The sequence below is a fragment of the Carcharhinus amblyrhynchos genome, unplaced genomic scaffold (genome assembly GCF_965287045.1).
Source record: "Carcharhinus amblyrhynchos unplaced genomic scaffold, sCarAmb.v2.hapA scaffold_37, whole genome shotgun sequence".
Classification (NCBI taxonomy): Eukaryota; Metazoa; Chordata; class Chondrichthyes; order Carcharhiniformes; family Carcharhinidae; genus Carcharhinus; species Carcharhinus amblyrhynchos.
Window position 1 is genome coordinate 2962317 of NW_027649778.1, and position 16854 is coordinate 2979170.

Genomic DNA, 16854 nt, shown 5'->3' on the forward strand with positions numbered 1-16854 from the left:
AGGGGTATAGAGGCTGGAGGAGATAGAGAGATAGGGAGGGGTGTAGGGGCTGGAGGAGATTACAGAGATAGGGAGGGTATAGGGGCTGGAGGAGGTTATAGAGATAGGGAGGGGTATAGAGGCTGGAGGAGACAGATAGGGAGGGGTGTAGAGGCTGGAGGAGATTACAGAGATAGGGAGGGGTATAGGGGCTGGAGGAGGTTACAGAGATAGGGAGGGGGTGTAGGGACTGGAGAAGATTATAGAGATAGGGGTGTTGGGGCTGGAGAAGATTACAGAGATAGGGAGGGGTGTAGGAGCTGCGGCAGGTTACAGAGATAGGGAGGGGTGTCGGGGCTGGAGGTGGTTACGGAGGTACAGAGCGATACGACTATAGAGAGATGGAAGATGAGGATGAGGATTTTGAAATCGATGTATTCTGTGCATTGTGGAGAGAGTTTACACTCTGTCCACAAGGCTTATCCTTGCTGTCACTCACCAAGCATTCTCTGCCCACTCTCCTGCCCCCACACTGGCATCTTGCCCATGTGAACAGTTGGTGATAACTTGCCTGAGGACAAAGTTGATACAGACGATGCATTCAGGCCGAGCGTTCCTGCTGTTGTAGATGGTGGTGGCTTGCGTCTTCAGCCAAACATAACCTCCATTCTTAGCCAGAAAGCGATAATGATCTGAGATGACCTGCCCCTTACTCAGCACTGGAAATGAAATGGAGAGGATAGGGTTAATCTGCGGAAACAACCCAGGCTGCTGGTGGGGGGGTGGTATCTGAGAGCATGACCATCGCAGTGGGAGCCAAGCTGGTGAGGCGGGGGCAGGGAGGGAACCACGGAATGAAGACAGCAATGCCAGGGGTGGATGAAAAGGGAGATGTGGAGTCAGAAGGACCAAGAGGGAGTTACAGAGGCAAAGAGAGGTGATACCATGCAGTGATACTAATCCAAGGTGTTGTAACAACAGAGAAAAGGCACCGAATTACAGCCGGAAATACTGAACTAGAAATAAGATCCAGGAGTTGTTTAAAATGGACACACAGGGCTAGTTTGGCCTATGGATAAAGTCAGTCATTAGCTGCATTGCCGGTGCGTGACACTCAGAGACAATGGAATCACACCCCTTTTCCAGACAAAGATACTTCTAAAGCAGGTCAACACTAATTGCCACCTCTGGTGGAGTCAATGGGAAATAAGTATTTCTGAAAGAAATATCCTGCATGTTTCTGATGGATTTCTACATTTCACCTTTGTGAGTTTGTGAGTGTATGTGAGTGAGTTTGCATGTGTTTGTGTGCATGTGCGTGCGTGCGTGTGTGCGCGCGTGCATGTGTGACTGCATGTGTGTGTGTGTGTATGTGCCTGTGTGTGTGTGTGAGCGTGTGTGTGTTTGTGTGTGAGAGTGTGTGTGTGTGTGTGAGAGTGTGTGTGTGTGTGAGAGTGTGTGTGTGTGTGTGAGAGTGTGTCCGTGCGTGTGTTGTATCTCTCTCTGGTTGAGTTATGCAGGGTCAGCATTAGGGAAAGGTCAGCAATGACCAAAACAAAAGTAGAGAAAGTTCTTTGGCAAACTGTGTGCCACAACGATCTCGAAACTCAAAATCCACTGGCTGAAGTCAGCGCTACTGCAATCACTAATTGCAACAACCACAATCTTCCTGTTGCACTGTTTCTGTGCAAGCATTGTTTCAGCTACACTATCTGGCCTACGTTCTTTGGGTTCAATTCTCATTTCCAATCCGGATGGCTGGTTTCTGCGTGTGTTAGATCATTCTCTTGCTTTTGACAGTAAATAAATTCATTCTTTCTTTAATCTTGGTCAAATTGCCTCCTTTTGAAAGATAAATATCGGGATTGGGAACCTGTGGAAGAGGGGATCTTTTCAGATTGACGTTGTTGCGAATGGCAGAGGAGGAGTGAATAATGAAAGAGGACCAAGTTTATCCTTCCTCACCCGGGACAGAACAATTTGTGGGGGGGGGAGGGGAGGGTTGGACGTTAATAAATTGTGCTGCTTGCTCAGGATTTTTACCAGTTGTGTGCCCATGCCGAGGTAGTTCTCATTGAGGAGACGGAGGGTCACACATTGAGTGATCCAGTCCAGGTTAACCTCACCTGGAGACAGCAGGTGGAAACACAGGGCCCTGAGGATTAGTGAGCATTTAGCCTCTGCGGTCACCTACTCATCCAATGAGCCCAGTCCGATTCTACAATCCTTCCACGCCCTCACTTCTTTCCCATTTCTGCAATCTTCTCCAATCCTATAACCACCCCCAGATAAGAACTATAGAATCCCTACAGTGCAGAAGGAGGCCATTCAGCCCATTGAATCTCCATCAGTTATCCGGCAGAGCATCTTATCCATCCAGGGACTCGCCCCCGCCCAATCTCTGTAACCCCATGCATTTAGCTTGGCCAATCCACCCAACCTGCACATCTTTGGACACTAAGGGGCAATTTAACATGCCCAATTTACCTAACCTGCACATCCTGACGAAACTCGCCATTAACAGGTCCAGGCAGTGGGTGATGTACAGGGTCATCCATCCTGACTGCCCCTCTACCACAGCTACGTTTGCTGCCAGGTGTCCCTGGAGAGGGAGCATGCAGCGTCCATGGGTGTGGTTGACGCCTTCCGCATCCATTGGGCACCGCAGGGTTTGGGGTGTATTATAGACCCCGATAGTCACATTATGATTTGATGTTTTAAGTTTCCTTTGTACTTCTGTTCTGTTCGGGCTGTTCCCCCCCTGTGTTTTGGGGAGCTGCCCCTTTTTACTTTATCCCTGAGTTAATTTGAGTTGGTTTATTTGGTTTGCCTTAAAAGAGGCCTAACCTACACATCTTTGGACACTAAGGGGCAATTTAGCACGGCCAATCCCCTAACTGATACATCTTTGGGAGGAAACTGGAGCACCCGGAGAAAACCCATGCAGACACAGGGAGAACGTGCAGACTGGAATCGAAATTGGGTCCCTGGTGCCGTGAAGCAGGAGTGCTAATCATTGCGCCACTGGCCTCCAATTCCACCCTCTTGTGTTTGCCCAATTTCCATTGCCCCACCATTGGCAGCCATACTATGGGGGCCCTGAGCTCCGGACTTCCCTTCCTAAACCTCTCTAACTCTCTGTCTCTCTCTGCGTCCTCTCAGCTGCCTCCCAAAACTGGTCTCTTTGACCGAGCTTTTGATCATCGATTCTTATTTCTCTTTGTGCAGTTGAAAATGTATCTAACGATGCTGTGGAGAAAACCCTGGAAGGTGAAAGGCGCTATATAAATGCAGCTTGTTTTTGGCTGTGTCCATGGAAGCTCTCAAGTTACGCACAACTCAGGGCCTCAGCTGAGGTCTCCAGCTATCTGCCTGGGTAAACAGCAGGATCCAATGACAGCGACAGATTTATCCGTCTGAACCCGTTCCAAATAAAAACCTATTGCTATGGTGGCATCAGGTGAACAACAACAGGCTCTAGGGGAGGGCGAGAGGCCCAGTGAGTCTCCAGCCTCTCCCAGCAGCCACAGCCTCAGAGGCAAGGCCCAGAGTGAGGTGGGAGGGCTAGAAAAGAGTCGGAGAGAAAGGGGTGGGTCACGGAGATGCCAAGTTCAGTTTTGAGAAAGGGATGGAGAGAGGGAGGGAGGAGGAAGTGACTGAGGGAGTGCACACAGAGGGGGGGAGGTGAGATTGAGGGAGGTGCAACTGAAGGAGGGAGAATTGATTTGATTTGATTCGATTTATTTTTGTCACATGTATTAACAGTGTAAAGTATTGTTTCTTACACGCTATACGGACAAAGCATAGTGTTCACAGAGAAGGAAAGGAGAGAGTGCAGAATGTGATGTTACAGTCATAGCTAGGGTGTAGAGAAAGATCAACTTAATGCAAGGTAGGTCCATTCAAAAATCTGACAGCAGCGAGATGGCAGAGTGTATTCTGGGATCCCTTCACTATTAACCTAGTGAGATATCTTACTGTGTTTGCCCCAGTCCAATGCCGGCATCTCCACATCATCCCTTCACTATTACAAGGTTAGATACAGAGTAAAGCTCCCTCTACACTGTCCCCCATCAAACACTCCCAGGACAGGTACAGCATGGGGTTAGATACAGAGTAAAGCTCCCTCTACACTGTCCCCATCAAACATTCCCAGGACAGGTGCAGCACGGGGTTAGATACAGAGTAAAGCTCCCTCTACACTGTCCCCATCAAACACTCCCAGGGCAGGTACAACACGGGGTTAGATACAGAGTAAAGATCCTTCTACACCTTTCCCCATCAAACACTCCCAGGGCAGGTACAGCACGGGGTTAGATACAGAGTAAAGCTCCCTCTACACTGTCCCCATCAAACACTCCCAGGGCAGGTACAGCACGGGGTTAGATACAGAGTAAAGCTCCCTCTACACTGTCCCCATCAAACACTCCCAGGGCAGGTACAACACGGGGTTAGATACAGAGTAAAGATCCCTCTACACCTTTCCCCATCAAACACTCCCAGGGCAGGTACAACACGGGGTTAGATACAGAGTAAAGCTCCCTCTACACTGTCCCCATCAAACACTCCCAGGGCAGGTACAGCACGGGGTTAGATACAGAGTAAAGCTCCCTCTACACTGTCCCCCATCAAACACTCCCAGGGCAGGTACAGCACGGGGTCAGGTACAGAGTAAAGCTCCTGGGACTGGGCTAATTTGCTGGCCTGTCTGGGGTCTGCTTTCGCAGGCTGGATTGATATTTGGGTCACTGCCTTGTCCAATGAGGTGGACTGCCTTCTGAACAGTTACACAAGAGGACTTACAGATACGGTGTGTCTTGGTCATGTGATCGGAGTCCAGCGAATGGTAGAACTCGTAGGAAGTGTGTCCAAGCATTGCCTTTGGGTGGTAACCAATCAGATCAGTGATTCTGCAGGGAGAGAGGGAGAGTGAACAGAAGCTCAGCATCATCCACACTCACATCACAATGGTGGCTTCCATCACAGCTTGGTCTGGGCTCCTGCTCTGCCCAAGACCGCAAGGAACTACAAAAGGTTGTGAATAAAGCCCAATCCAACACACAAACCAGCCTCCCATCCATTGACTCTGTCTACACTTCCCGCTGCTACGGCAAAGCACCCAGCATAATTAAAGATCCCACGCACCCCGGACATTCTCTCTTCCACCTTCTTCCATCAGGAAAAAGTTACAAAAGTCTGAGGTCATGCACCGACTGACTCAATAACAGCTTCTTCCCTGCTGCTGTCAGACTTTTGAATGGACTTACCTTGCGTGACGGTAACACTACAGCTATGACTGTAACACTACATTCTGCACTCTCCTCCTCTATGCGGTATGCTTTGTCTGTACAGCGCGCAAGAAACAATACTTTTTATTGTTTTCCAATACATGTGACAATAATAAATCTAATCAAATCAAATCCATTACTGACCACCCACAGTGCGCCACCAAGTCTCACCCAGCCTGGCCTACTGCTGGGTGCTCGCAGTGAGGGAGGGCAATACATTTCTCAATTATTTTCCCCTTTTACCATCCCCTTCCCTCTGTATATTGGCATTTACCCTGACGTAGAGCATGTTCACACAGTGTTTCGTTTGTTCTGGCATGGTGCGTGTTGGCGCGGTGTTAGGTGTGTTCTTTTGGTGCGTGTTGGAATGGTGTTTAGCGTACTGTTCTGGCGTGGTGTGTGTTGGCATGGTGTTTTGGATGTTGTCCTGGCATGGCACGTGTTGGCATGGTATTTTGTTTGTTCTTCTGGCGTGGTGCTTGTTGGCATGGCATTTAGTGTGTTGTTCTGCAATGGTGCGTGTTGGTACAGTGTTTAGTATGTTGTTCTGGTACAGAGCATATTGGCATGGTGTTTTGTATTTTGTCCTGGCACATTGCATATTGGCATGGTGTTTACTGTGTTATTCTGGCATGATGTGTGTTGGCACAGTGTAAACACACAGTGTTTAGTGTGTTGTTCTGGCGTGATGTGTGTTGGCATGGTGTTTTGTGTACTGTTCTGGTGTGGTCCGTGTTGGCACGGTGTTTAGTGTGTTGTCCTGGTGTAGTGTATGTTGGCACAGTGTTTTGTATGTTCTAGAGTGGTGCGTGTTGGAACGGTGTTTTGTGTGTTGTTCTGATGCCGTATGTGTTGTCCTGACGTGGTGCGTGTGACACGATGTTTATTGTGTTGTCCTGGCATGAAGCATGTGGCACGGTGTTTAGTGTGTTCTGGTGTGGTCTGTGTCGGCATGGTGTTTAGTGTGTTGTTCTGGTGTGGTCCATGTTGGCACGGTGTTTAGTGTGTTGTTCTGGTGTGGTCTGTGTTGGCGCGGTGTTTAGTGTGTTGTTCTGGTGTGGTCCATGTTGGCACGGTGTTTAGTGTGTTGTTCTGGTGTGGCCCGTGTTGGTACAGTGTTTAGTGTGTTGTTCTGGTGTGGTCCGTGTTGGCACAGTGTTTAGTGTACTGTTCTGATGTGGTCCATGTTGGCATGGTGTTTAGTGTGTTGTTCTGGTGTGGTCCGTGTTGGCACAGTGTTTAGTGTGTTGTTCTGGTGCTGTGTGTGTTGGCACAGTGTTTAGTGTACTGTTCTGATGTGGTCCATGTTGGCACGGTGTTTAGTGTGTTGTTCTGGTGTGGTCCGTGTTGGCACAGTGTTTAGTGTGTTGTTCTGGTGTGGTCCGTGTTGGCACAGTGTTTAGTGTGTTGTTCTGGTGTGGTCCGTGTTGGCACAGTGTTTAGTGTGTTGTTCTGGCGCTGTGTGTGTTGGCACAGTGTTTAGTGTACTGTTCTGATGTGGTCCATGTTGGCACGGTGTTTAGTGTGTTGTTCTGGTGTGGTCCGTGTTGGCACAGTGTTTAGTGTGTTGTTCTGGTGTGGTCCGTGTTGGCACAGTGTTTAGTGTGTTGTTCTGGTGTGGTCCGTGTTGGCATGGTGTTTAGTGTGTTGTTCTGGTGTGGTCCGTGTTGGCACAGTGTTTAGTGTGTTGTTCTGGCGCTGTGTGTGTTGGCACAGTGTTTAGTGTACTGTTCTGATGTGGTCCATGTTGGCACGGTGTTTAGTGTGTTGTTCTGGTGTGGTCCGTGTTGGCACAGTGTTTAGTGTGTTGTTCTGGTGTGGTCCGTGTTGGCACAGTGTTTAGTGTGTTGTTCTGGTGTGGTCCGTGTTGGCATGGTGTTTAGTGTGTTGTTCTGGTGTGGTCCGTGTTGGCACAGTGTTTAGTGTGTTGTTCTGGCGCTGTGTGTGTTGGCACAGTGTTTAGTGTACTGTTCTGATGTGGTCCATGTTGGCACGGTGTTTAGTGTGTTGTTCTGGTGTGGTCCGTGTTGGCACAGTGTTTAGTGTGTTGTTCTGGTGTGGTCCGTGTTGGCACGGTGTTTAGTGTGTTGTCTGGCGCTGTGTGTGTTGGCACATGTGTCTTGTTTTGATCCTGGTTTATTACGTGCTTCAGCCCTGTTCCTATGAGTCTGAATGTCCGTGACAGTTAAGGAGAATTAAGTGGAAGCTAATGTTCTTCCCTTGTTCAGTTCAAGGGCTGGAACACTGCCAGTGACGGATAGTTCAGATGGTAATGATGTGGGATAGAATGTAACCCCTACAGCGCAGCTCCACATCATGCTGTTATTGTTAAGATTAAACCAAAGATTGCGGAAGTTACCAGAGTAATGCGATCACCACCATTTACAGAAAAGAACGTGGGAGAAACTACATTCTACACATCCCATCTCAGCATGGGCTGTCCCTGAGTCAGAAACCTGGAACTGCTCAGAGAACCCCAATGCCCTGATAATACACCATCAGCTCTGTCTTAGTGATTGGCATCTTGCCATAAGGTTCTGGGTTCAAATCCCACCCCTGTGAGACAGAGGCCTTTTGGTCAGTTGAGCCCAAGTTGCCTTGGCTGCAGGGAAGGAGGGGGGTGGCGTAGTGGTATTGTCACTGGACTAGTAATCCAGAGACCCAGGGTAATTGCTCGGGGGACCTGGGTTCGAATCCCACCACGGCAAATGGTGGAAATTGAATTCTACAAAAATACCTGGAAATAAGAACCTACTTTCTCATTGGATCCTGCACTGCAGAAGGAGGCCATTCGAGTCTGCACCGACCACAATCCCACCCAGGCCCTATCCCCATAACCCCACTTATTTACCCAAGCTAATTCCCCTGACACTAAGGGGCAATTTATGCATGGCCAATCCACCTAACCCGCATGTCTTTGGACACTAAGGGGCAATTTAGCATGGCCAATCCACCTAACCCGCATGTCTTTGGACACTAAGGGGCAATTTAGCATGGCCAATCCACCTAACCCGCATGTCTTTGGACACTAAGGGGCAATTTAGCACGGCCAATCCACCTAACCCACACACTTAGCACACTAAGGGGCAATTTAGCATGGCCAATACACCTAACCCGCACGTCTTTGGAGAGTGGTAGGAAACCAGAGCACCCGGAGACACAGGGAGAATGTATGAATTCCGCACAGACAGTGACCCGAGGCCAGAATTGAACCCGGGTCCCTGGTGCTGTGAGGCAACAGTGCTACTGATGGCCATGAAACCATTGTTAATTGTTGGAAAAACCCATCTGGTTCACTAGTATCCCTTTAGGGATGGAAATCTGCCGTCCTTACCCAGTCTGGCCTACGTGTGACTCCAGAACCACAGAAATGTAGTTAAATGCCCTCAGGAATGGGTAATAAATTCTGGCTCAGTCAGCGACGCCCACATCCCATGAACAAATAAATATAATTGAAGCTAGCCCACCTCCCGACCCTTCCCTCCCATTGCTCTGTGAATGGTTTTTTTTCTCTTCTGATAATGATCCAATTTCCTTTTGAAAATCTCGATTGAATCCTGCCTCCGCTGCGCTCTCCAGATCTGAACCACTCGACGTTGTTGTTACTCTGTTTGTCAATCACTTGAAATCAGTGTCCTCCGGTTCCCCATCCTTCCACCGATAAGAACTCAGAGCAGGAGTAGGCCATTCGGCCCCTCGAGCCTGCTCCGCCATTCAATAAGATCATGGCTGATCTTTTTGTGGACTCAGCTCCACTTACCCGCCCGCTCACCATAACCCTTAATTCCTTTACTGTTCAAAAATTTATCTATCCTTGCCTTAAAAACATTCAATGAGGGAGCCTCAACTGGGCAGAGAATTCCACAGATTCACAACCCTTTGGGTGAAGAAGTTCTCCTCAACTCAGTCCTAAATCTGCTCCCCCTTATTTTGAGGCCATGCCCCCTAGTTCTAGTTTCACCCGCCAGTGGAAACAACTTCTCTGCTTCTATCTTATCTATTCCCTTCATAATCTTATATGTTTCTATAAGATCCCCACTCATTTTTCTGAATTCCACTGAGTATAGCCCCAGTCTAGTCAGTCTCTCCTCATAAGCCAACCCTCTCAACTCCGGAATCAACCTAGTGAATCTCCTCTGCACCCCCTCCAGTGCCAGTATATCCTTTCTCAAGTAAGGAGACCAAAACTGTACACAGTGCTCCAGATGTAGGAATAATGGTAGAAAGGACTATTTCTTACGTGGCGAAAAACTGCAGCAGGTGCAGAGGGACCTCGGGGTCCTTGTGCATGAGTCGCAAAAACCCAGCCTGCAGGTGCAGCAGGTGGTCAGGAAGGCGAATGGGATGCTGGCCTTCATAGCGAAGGGGATTGAATATAAAAGTAGGGAGGTCTTGCTGCGGCTGTATAGGGCATTGGTGAGGCCGCAGCTGGAGTACTGTGTGCAGTTTTGGTCGCCGTACTTACGCAAGGATATTTTGGCCTTGGAGGGAGTGCAGAGGAGGTTTACTAGGCTGATCCCGGAGTTGAGGGGGTTGAGCTATGAGAGGCTGAATAAACTAGGCTTGTACTCGTTAGAGTTTAGAAGAATGAGGGGAGATCTCATTGAGACGTATAAGATGATGAATGGGATGGATAGGATAGAGGTGGAGAGACTCTTCCCGCTCAAAAAGGACAGTAGGACTAGGGGGCACAGCCTCAAGATAAAGGGGGGGCGGTTTAGAACGGAGTTGAGGAAGAACTTCTTCACTCAAAGGGTGGTGAATCTCTGGAATTCTCTGCCCGTTGAAGTGGTGGAGGCTGCCTCGCTAAATATTTTTAAGACGCGGGTTGATGGGTTTTTGATAAGAGAGGGGATTAAGGGTTATGGGGAGAGGGCGGGAATGTGGAACTGAGCCACGACAGATCAGCCATGATCTTATTGAATGGCGGGGCAGGCTCGAAGGGCTAGATGGCCTACTCCTGCTCCTATTTCTTATGTTCTTATGTGGCCTCACCAGCACGTTATACAGCGGCAGCATAACCTCACTGTTTTTAATTTGCCACTTTCATTACCTGCTGCACCTGCAAACCAACTTTTTAGGCCTCCTGCTCCTATCCTCTATGATTCTATGTAACTGAAATCCCTCAGCCCTGCAACCATTCTCGTCATCTTTCCTCACAACGCCTCCACATCCTTCCCAAAGTACGGTGCCCACAGCTGGATACAACTCACTGGCTCTTTCCCGGGTTTGATCTATCTCCTTACTTCTGGTCACAGTGAGTGAACTTCATGTCCAGACTGTGGTGACTCAGGAATGTCTTGCTGTCCAAGGTCAGCTCCATGTTAGCCGGGTGCGGAATCGGTTCACAGATCATCACCAGGAAGGACATTGGGAATTCCGGGAAATCGCAGTTGCCATTCTTGCTGCTCACCTCACACCTCTTCATGCGACCCGTGCAGTGCAGAACCTGTCAGAGGCATCGAGTGAAACGCTTCAGTTAAAACTATCTGCTCAATGTACAACCCTGAATTAACCCTTCCCCGGCTCTCACCTGGAACTAAACACCGAACCGCAAACTTGAAACAGATACTCACCGTCTGCTAATGCAACGGTCACCTGAACCCCAACGGGGTCAGTGCCCTTTGAACTCTACCCCAGCGCAGGGTCAGTGCCCTTTGAACTCTACCGCAGCACAGGGTCAGTGCCCTTTGAACTCTACCCCAGCTCAGGGTCAGTGCCCTTTGAACTCTACCCCAGCTCAGGGTCAGTGCCCTTTGAACTCTGCCCCAGCACAGGGTCAGTGCCCTTTGAACTCTACCCCAGCTCAGGGTCAGTGCCCTTTGAACTCTACCCCAGCTCAGGGTCAGTGCCCTTTGAACTCTACCCCAGCATAGGGTCAGTGCCCTTTGAACTCTACCCCAGCACAGGGTCAGTGCCCTTTGAACTCTACCTCAGCACAGGGTCAGTGCCCTTTGAACTCTACCCCAGCTCAGGGTCTGTGCCCTTTGAACTCTACCCCAGCACAGGGTCAGTGCCCTTTGAACTTTACCCCAGCACAGGGTCAGTGCCCTTTGAACTCTACCCCAGCATGCTGTGGGAGGTAGACTGGAACCTGAGGCCTTGGTTAGGGCGGTTGTCATGGTGATTGGTTTGCTATCCGTTACGTTACTCACTTTCCAGGTTGCTGATTTGATGGCGACCGTTCGTCCGCGATTGGTCAGAGTGGATTTCATCCTCATGAAGAAATCTCTCTCCGAGTGAACGTCATGTTTCATTGGTAAACCTACCGTCAGAAAGACCCAATCAGAGCGCGGCTTCATTACCAAACTGGAAATGTCACTTGGTCAGCAAGCGGCTGGTCAGCGAGTGGGCTGGTCAGTGAGGGGCTGGTCAGCGAGCGGGCTGGTCAGCAAGTGGGCTGGTCAGCGAGTGGGCTGGTCAGTGAGGGGCTGGTCAGCGAGCGGGCTGGTCAGCGAGTGGGCTGGTCAGCGAGCGGGCTGGTCAGCGAGCGGCTGGTCAGCAAGCGGCTGGTCAGCGAGCGGGCTGGTCAGTGAGGGGCTGGTCAGCGACTGGGCTGGTCAGCGAGCGGGCTGGTTAGCGAGTGGCTGGTCAGCGAGTGGGCTGGTCAGCGAGTGGGCTGGTCAGCGACTGGGCTGGTCAGTGAGGGGCTGGTCAGCGAGTGGGCTGGTCAGCGAGTGGCTGGTCAGCGAGTGGGCTGGTCAGCGAGTGGGCTGGTCAGCGAGTGTCTGGTTAGTGAGTGGGCTGGTCAGCGAGTGGGCTGGTCAGCGAGTGTCTGGTTAGTGAGTGGGCTGGTCAGCGAGTGGGCTGGTCAGCGAGTGGCTGGTTAGTGAGTGGGCTGGTCAGCGAGTGGGCTGGTCAGCAAGTGGCTGGTCAGCGAGTGGGCTGGTCAGCGAGTGGCTGGTCAGCGAGTGGGCTGGTCAGCGAGTGGGCTGGTCAGCGAGTGGCTGGTCAACGAGTGGGCTGGTCAGCGAGTGGCTGGTCAGCGAGTGGGATGGTCAGCAAGTGGCTGGTCAGCGAGTGGGCTGGTCAGCGAGTGGCTGGTCAGCGAGTGGCTGGTTAGTGAGTGGGCTGGTCAGCGAGTGGCTGGTCAGCAAGTGGGCTGGTCAGCGAGTGGGCTGGTCAGTGAGTGGGCTGGTCAGCGAGTGGCTGGCTGGTCAGCGAGTGGCTGGTCAGCGAGTGGGCTGGTCAGCGAGTGGGCTGGTCAGCGAGTGAGCTGGTCAGCGAGTGGGCTGGTCAGCGAGTGAGCTGGTCAGCGAGTGGGCTGGTCAGTGAGTGGGCTGGTCAGCGAGTGGCTGGTCAGCGAGTGGGCTGGTCAGCGAGTGGGCTGGTCAGCGAGTGAGCTGGTCAGCGAGTGGGCTGGTCAGCGAGTGGGCTGGTCAGCGAGTGGGCTGGTCAGCGAGTGGCTGGTTAGTGAGTGGCTGGTCAGCGAGTGGGCTGGTCAGCGAGTGGGCTGGTCAGCGAGTGGGCTGGTCAGCGAGTGGCTGGTTAGCGAGTGGGCTGGTCAGCGAGTGGGCTGGTCAGCGAGTGGGCTGGTCAGCGAGTGGCTGGTCAGGGAGTGGGCTGGTCAGCGAGTGGGCTGGTCAGCGAGTGGCTGGTTAGTGAGTGGGCTGGTCAGCGAGTGGGCTGGTCAGCGAGTGGCTGGTTAGTGAGTGGGCTGGTCAGCGAGTGGGCTGGTCAGCGAGTGGGCTGGTCAGCGAGTGGGCTGGTCAGCGAGTGGCTGGTCAGGGAGTGGGCTGGTCAGCGAGTGGGCTGGTCAGCGAGTGGGCTGGTCAGCGAGTGGGTTGGTCAGGGAGTGGGCTGGTCAGTGAGTGGGCTGGTCAGCGAGTGGCTGGTCAGCGAGTGGCTGGTCAGGGAGTGGGCTGGTCAGCGAGTGGGCTGGTCAGCGAGTGGGCTGGTCAGTGAGTGAGCTGGTCAGCGAGTGGGCTGGTCAGCGAGTGGCTGGTTAGTGTCAGTGCCTGGTTAATTGAGTTATTATTCCACTCTGATAGCTCCCTCCCGTGACGTCTCTCCTCACTCCCAGTTTTGGGAATGTTGGGAAATGATGGGAGTTTCACCATCTCCAGTTCCTCCCTCCCTGTCTTAGGGTCTGGCAAAGCTGGAGAACCCGTTACAGGGTCACCAGACGCAACCTCACCATCGCTTCAGAGAAATGTATTTCCTGCAGTCCCACTGGCACTCTCATCACTCAGTATCCCCACCCTCCCACTCCTCATTCCCCACTCCCCCACTCTCCAATCGCCTCCCCACTCCCCCACCACCCCCCACTCCTCCACTCACTCCCCCACTTTTACAGATGCACCATAGAAAGCATTCTTTCTGGTTGTATCGCAGCTCGGTCTGGGCTCCTGCTCTGACCAAGACCGCAAGAAACTACAAAAAGGTTGTGAACGTAGCCCAATCCATCACACAAACCCGCCTCCCATCCACTGACTCTGTCTACACCTTCCACTGCCTCGGAAAAGCAGCCAGCATAATTAAGGACCCCACGCACCCCGGACATTCTCTCTTCCACCTTCTTCCTTCGGGAAAAAGATTCAAAAGTCTGAGGTCCCGTACCAACCGACTCAAGAACAGCTTCTTCCCTGCTGCTGTCAGACTTTTGAATGGACCTACCTCGCATTAAGTTGATCTTTCTCTACACCCTAGCTATGACTGTAACACTACATTCTACACTCTCTCCTTTCCTTCTCTATGAACGGTATGCTTGGTCTGTATAGCACGCAAGAAGCAATACTTTTCACCGTACACTAATACATATGACAATAAATCAAATCAAATCCATAGAATCCCTACAGCAGGAGGCCATTCAGCCCATCAAGTCTGCACTGACCACAATCCCACCCAGACCCTATCCCTACAACCCCATGCATTTACCCTGACTAGTCCCCCTGACACTAAGGGGCAATTTAGCATGGCCAATCCACCTGATCTGCACATCTTTGGAATATGGGAGGAAACCGGGGCATCTGGAAATTGAATCACTCCCCACTCCCCTGTATCCTCAATTTCCAATACCCTCCACTCTCTTTCACCCCCCACTGTCCCCTGTCTCCCTCTCCCCGCCACCCCCTCCCCCCTCCCACTGCCCCCTGGCACCCTCCCATTGTAAAAAGTCTGACAACACCAGGTTTTAGTCCAACCTATTTATTTGATAATATACTCAAGCTTTCGAGGGGACTGCCTCTTCGTCAGGTGAATGGAGAGTTCTGGCCTCAGACAGAGCATATAAAGCACAGACAGTTTAGAGATTACTGATTAAAATGCGAATCCTTACACCTAACCTGCTGTTCAAGACCTGAAGTGGCTGATAATGTGAGTGGTAGGAGCACTGATCACAGTTTAAAGAGATGTGTATTGTCTCCAGACAGTACAGTAAGTGAGGTTTTGCAAACCCAGGCAAGTCACGGGGGTTACAGATAGTGCGACATGAACCCAAGATTATCTGTAACCCCCGTGACTTGCCTGGGTTTGCAAAACCTCACTTACTGTACTGTCTGGAGACAATACACATCTCTTTAAACTGTGATCAGTGCTCCTTCCACTCACATTATCAGCCACTTCAGGTCTTGAACAGCAGGTTAGGTGTAAGGATTCGCATTTTAATCAGTAATCTCTAAACTGTCTGTGCTTTATATGCTCTGTCTGAGGCCAGAACTCTCCATTCACCTGACGAAGAGGCAGTCCCCTCGAAAGCTTGAGTATATTATCAAATAAATAGGTTGGACTAAAACCTGGTGTTGTCAGACTTTTTACTGTGTTTACGCCAGTCCAACGCCGGCATACCCACATCATGACCCTCCCATTGGGCAGGAATGGCTGGGGGGGTGGGGATGATTGTTACCTGGTTGGGGGGCCACCAGATCCTTCAGCTCCTCCTCATCACAGGGGTGGACAAACTCAAAGACGCTGTGTCCAACCAGATCCAACTGCTCAAACACAGAGACAGGGGTTAGCTAAACCCAGACATTTACACCCCCAAAACCCCCAATATATTCCCAATATTGCTCTGTATTATACCCCAGACATCCCGCAATGTTACATTCCAACATTGGAATCCAGAGACACAGGGAGACCGGCCATCCCAGGAAGCCGAGGCTCTGGACCTCCGTGAGGTTGTTAACTCTTCAGTCACCACTTGCCATTACCTGGGTCAATCCGAGATATCTGTTGACATTTTCAGACAGATAAACAATGTCTCCTTCCTCTGTTAGGACCATGACAAAACCATCAAGGGCTCGGAGATAAAACCCATCGAACTGCCGGTCCGAGTCAGCACAGGCTGGGCGCGCAGTCCCTGGAAATAGAGAGAGACCCAGTTAGTGCCCTTACCCTGGAGGAGAGAGAGAGAGAGAGACTCAGATAGTGCCTCTGAACCTGAATAGAGAGACCCAATTAGTGCCCCTTACCCTGGATAGAGAAACCCAGTTAGTGCCCCTTACCCTGGAGGAGAGAGAGAGAGAGACTCAGATAGTGCCCCTGAACCTGAATAGAGCGACCCAGTTAGTGCCCCTTACCCTGGATAGAGAAACCCAGTTAGTGCCCCTTACTCAGGATAGAGCGACCCAGTTAGTGCCCCTTACCCTGGATAGCGAGACACAGTTAGTGCCCCTTACCCTGGATAGAGAAACCCAGTTAGTGCCCCTTACCCTGGAGGAGAGAGAGAGAGAGACTCAGATAGTGCCCCTGAACCTGAATAGAGCGACCCAGTTAGTGCCCCTTACCCTGGATAGAGAAACCCAGTTAGTGCCCCTTACTCAGGATAGAGCGACCCAGTTAGTGCCCCTTACCCTGGATAGCGAGACACAGTTAGTGCCCCTTACCCTGGATAGAGCGACCCAGTTAGTGCCCCTTACCCTGGATAGCGAGACACAGTTAGTGCCCCTTACCCTGGATAGGGAGACCCAGTTAGTGCCCCTTACCCTGGATAGAGCAACCCAGTTAGTGCCCCTTACCCTGGATAGGGAGACCCAGTTAGTGCCCCTTACCCTGGATAGAGAGACACAGTTAGTGCCCCTCACCCTGGATAGAGAAACCCAGTTAGTGCCCCTTACCCTGGATAGAGAAACCCAGTTAGTGCCCCTTACCCTGGATAGAGCGACCCAGTTAGTGCCCCTTACCCTGGATAGAGAGACACAGTTAGTGCCCCTTACTCTGGATAGATCAACCCACTTAGTGCCCCTTACCCTGGATAGGGAGACCCAGTTAGTGCCCCTTACCCTGGATAGAGAGACACAGTTAGTGCCCCTCACCCTGGATAGAGAAACCCAGTTAGTGCCCCTTATCCTGGATAGAGAGACCCAGCTAGTGTCCCTTACCCTGGATAGAGCGACCCAGTTAGTGCCCCTTACCCTGGATAGAGCAACCCAGTTAGTGCCCCTTACCCTGGATAGAGAGACACAGTTAGTGCCCCTTACCCTGGATAGAGCGACCCAGTTAGTGCCCCTTACCCTGGATACGGAGACTCAGTTAGTGCCCCTTACCCTGGATATGGAGACCCAGTTAGTGCCCCTCACCCTGGATAGAGAGACCCAGTTAGTGCCCCTTACTCTGGATAGAGCAACCCAGTTAGTGCCCCTTACCCTGG

General features: G+C 51.3%; 1 protein-coding gene across 2 annotated transcripts in view; it reads right to left on the reverse strand.

The window, feature by feature from the left end:
• Window positions 1–16854, reverse strand: part of LOC145362108 (hypoxia-inducible factor 1-alpha-like) — a 32315-nt gene that overhangs the window by 13465 nt on the left and 1996 nt on the right. Inside the window, exons 2-7 of one of the 2 annotated variants that reach the window (XM_080218148.1) lie at window positions 15416–15564; window positions 15112–15196; window positions 11423–11532; window positions 10514–10716; window positions 4783–4889; window positions 551–698 (exon numbers count right to left, since the gene is read on the reverse strand). In XM_080218148.1, coding sequence (XP_080074274.1) covers window positions 551–698; window positions 4783–4889; window positions 10514–10716; window positions 11423–11532; window positions 15112–15196; window positions 15416–15564 — 802 coding nt within the window. Of the gene's footprint in view, window positions 1–550; window positions 699–4782; window positions 4890–10513; window positions 10717–11422; window positions 11536–15111; window positions 15197–15415; window positions 15565–16854 lie in introns of both variants that reach the window. The other variant, XM_080218147.1, reaches the window with a different exon arrangement.